Below are 2903 nucleotides of genomic sequence, written 5' to 3'. Positions count from 1 at the left end.
AGCTGTTCCCGTGCGGCTTCGTCTGAATGATGGATTATTCCTAACAGTCCCCTCGCTCTGTCTCCACATAGCGACAGATCAGAATAAAAAATTTCATCCATCCTACCTTTTACTTCCACTATCACCAATGCGGTGACAGATGGAACCGTTAAGAAATAAAATAAGTTCCAACCGTCCCCTCGTCACTTAAGGTGGGTCGGATGAAACATTTTATTCTCATTTGCCGCCACGTGGGGGATGAGCGGGGTGACGGTTGAGAATAAGCCCCAAAAGATTCTGAATTTCAAGCGTGGCAATTTTTTTTAAATTATTCACCCCCAAATTAAATAACCTGAAAATATATAGTCTATAGCGTGTCGTAAAGGAATTTTTATAAATAATACGATTATTCAAAAATACGGAGTGATTGCTGACATCCTACATAACAATAGTTTTTGCACTTTATTATATTAGTATAGACTACAAGAATTCTAAGTCACCGCCTTTCTGAGTTACATGAAAATAGACAGTAAAAATTCGCGGGACAATTATCATAATGTACTTTTTAATTTGTATGTTTAGGATAAACTCTAAGGGCCTGTCCCACCAAATTGTAAATTGTCGGATAACAATCCAACGTGTAAAATATGTGATAGAAATATCGGATCTTGTTAATTGTTACCTTATCTGACAGTGACGGCATTTTTAAGCTATCTGAGTCTCTATCAGCCAGTAGTGGGACAGGCCCTTAAACTATAGCATCACATAAATATTATATTGATGTACTGACAGCGACGGAGCTGAGTATCTGCGGCAGCGAGGTGAACTTGTTGTTGGCGAGGGTGAGGTGCGTGAGGCGGTGGCCGAAGCTCTCCGCCAGGCGCGCCATCGACGCCACGGACAGGCACGTGCTCGACCCGCCCATCTCCGACTGCACAACACACTAATTATTACACTGCAATCTGACACTTGATGCTCATTTAAACTGGACAATTCATTACTAAATCTCAGATACTTCTCTTACTTTCATTTCTATGCTTAATTTGTCTTGCTCGATTTAAAGAAGAGAGCTCCAAAACAAAATAGCGAGTTTCAAAGCAAAAACGTTTGAAGAGGTGTAGTGTTTTGCAAACTAAAGGACGGATAGGAAGAAGAAATGTACCTCTCCGCTGTTACTATAGTAATAAACAGAAATGGTAGTAAAGTTTGTGTATACCGTGAGGGAGAGGTCGAGGCGCTGCAGGCTGGGCAGGCCCTGCATGAGGTCGTAGAGCTGGTCGGGCGTGATGCGGCTCCAGCCCGCCACGTTCAGCTCCACCAGCCCGGGGCAGTAGTCCGCCACGCACGCCAGCACCAACGTCTCATTGGACACCTTCCATTGAGCTATACCCGAAAAAACTCACTATTAGAAAAATACCAGCTGTTGCTCGCGACTACGCCTGTATGAAATAGTAAAAGTATAGCCTATGCTACTCAGTGATAACATAGCTTTTTAATGGTGACAGAATTTTTGAAATCTTTCCAGTTTTTGAGTTATTTCAATAGATACAAACTCCAATCTTTCCTCTTTATATTAGTATAGATATAAATATACTTTTCGTCTTATGCGCTTGGTAAACAAAATTTTGTATTATTTTACATGTATTTCCAAGTATTATTAACTATGAGCCGTTTATAACTTTATCTGTATTCAATATATTTGATTTGATTTAGATTTTAAAAATCTCACTTTAAGTGTAGTTGGTAAGATACAAAATTATCGATTAAAAGATATAAAAGCGACACAATATAAGTGGAAAATTCCGTCTTCAATGATTGAGAAACAGACGTACCAATATTTAGAGTATGACAGAGCGACAATCGATTTTCGAGGAGCCACAACAGTTTGTAATCTGTTTTGCATTTTTCACTAGTGAATTGCGCAAGGTCTGCATTCCGCCACAACTCCGGCTTACAGCTGACGGTGTACCACAATTTACATACGCGACTCAACCTAAAGGGAAAAACCTTGGTTAAACACAAAAAACATTCCATTATTCACCGTTAATTAATATCGTGTTTTTACCTGATGACAGTAGGTATAGAACCTTGAATGGCTACAGCATAATCAAATATTTTGAATAAAATATCTTCAGGCATGGAAGCCCATGGGCTCTGAGGGCCCGTTTCTTTACTCTTACTATCTTCTCCACTAACTCTACTTTTCTCAGTCTTTTCACTTTTACCTGTAATCAATTAAAGTTCAAACAAACATCACAATGATTATAGAAATTTAATAGTAATTTAAAATTAGCTTTACACAATCTTCAACATAAATTCTGAAGATATAGATACTAATTTGGTATTCATTTCATTAACAATAACTGATCCCAAATATAGTATAAAATAAATTAGGCGCGACTTTAACAAGTCATCGTTTACGAGTATAAAATAATATTGCAAAATCATTTATAAAAAGTTATAGGTAATCAAGATATAAAATCGAGTCATAATATTATCTAAAAATACTACATGATTATGCGATTTGCGGGTAAAATTTGAATTTCAAGAGTGCTGTTAAAGCAAATTAGTCAAGATACATGTTATGTATTGAGTATAAATAATCTTACTTTTATTATTGTTAAGTTTGCGCGTACGGGTTCGTGGGCGTGTCCGGGGCGGGGCGGGTTGGCGCGGTTGGCGGGGTTGGCGCGTTTGTCGCGGTTTGGGCGCGGCCAGGCTCATCGCGGCCGCGGTGTCACCGCGCGTCGGGTCGTACTCCTCACCGGAGCTCTCGCTCACCTCGGGTGTTATGTTTCTCTTCTTTTTCGACTTTTTCTGACCTATGTCGGCAACTGATATCGGTGTTGGAGGTACCTGGAATTTATTACAATAAATATATAGCTACTTATTGAGGGATAAAAACGCAAACAAAATTATCGCCA

At 39.1% G+C, this 2903-nt stretch overlaps 1 protein-coding gene across 1 annotated transcript in view; it reads right to left on the bottom strand.

Moving 5' to 3' along the window:
• LOC106107825 (F-box/LRR-repeat protein 6) overlaps positions 1-2903 on the bottom strand; it is a gene marked incomplete at its 3' end in the record, with an annotated part of 23418 nt that overhangs the window by 3290 nt on the left and 17225 nt on the right. The window contains exons 3-7 of the mRNA XM_013288830.1: positions 2589-2835; positions 2045-2204; positions 1812-1972; positions 1196-1362; positions 770-910 (exon numbers count right to left, since the gene is read on the bottom strand). Of these exons, the coding sequence (XP_013144284.1) occupies positions 770-910; positions 1196-1362; positions 1812-1972; positions 2045-2204; positions 2589-2835 (876 nt within the window). The remainder of the gene's footprint in view (positions 1-769; positions 911-1195; positions 1363-1811; positions 1973-2044; positions 2205-2588; positions 2836-2903) is intronic.

This window comes from Papilio polytes, unplaced genomic scaffold (genome assembly GCF_000836215.1).
Source record: "Papilio polytes unplaced genomic scaffold, Ppol_1.0 DF821845.1, whole genome shotgun sequence".
Taxonomy (NCBI): Eukaryota; Metazoa; Arthropoda; class Insecta; order Lepidoptera; family Papilionidae; genus Papilio; species Papilio polytes.
The sequence above is the reverse complement of the archived record's forward strand: the minus strand, read 5'-3'. Positions and strand labels throughout refer to the sequence as shown.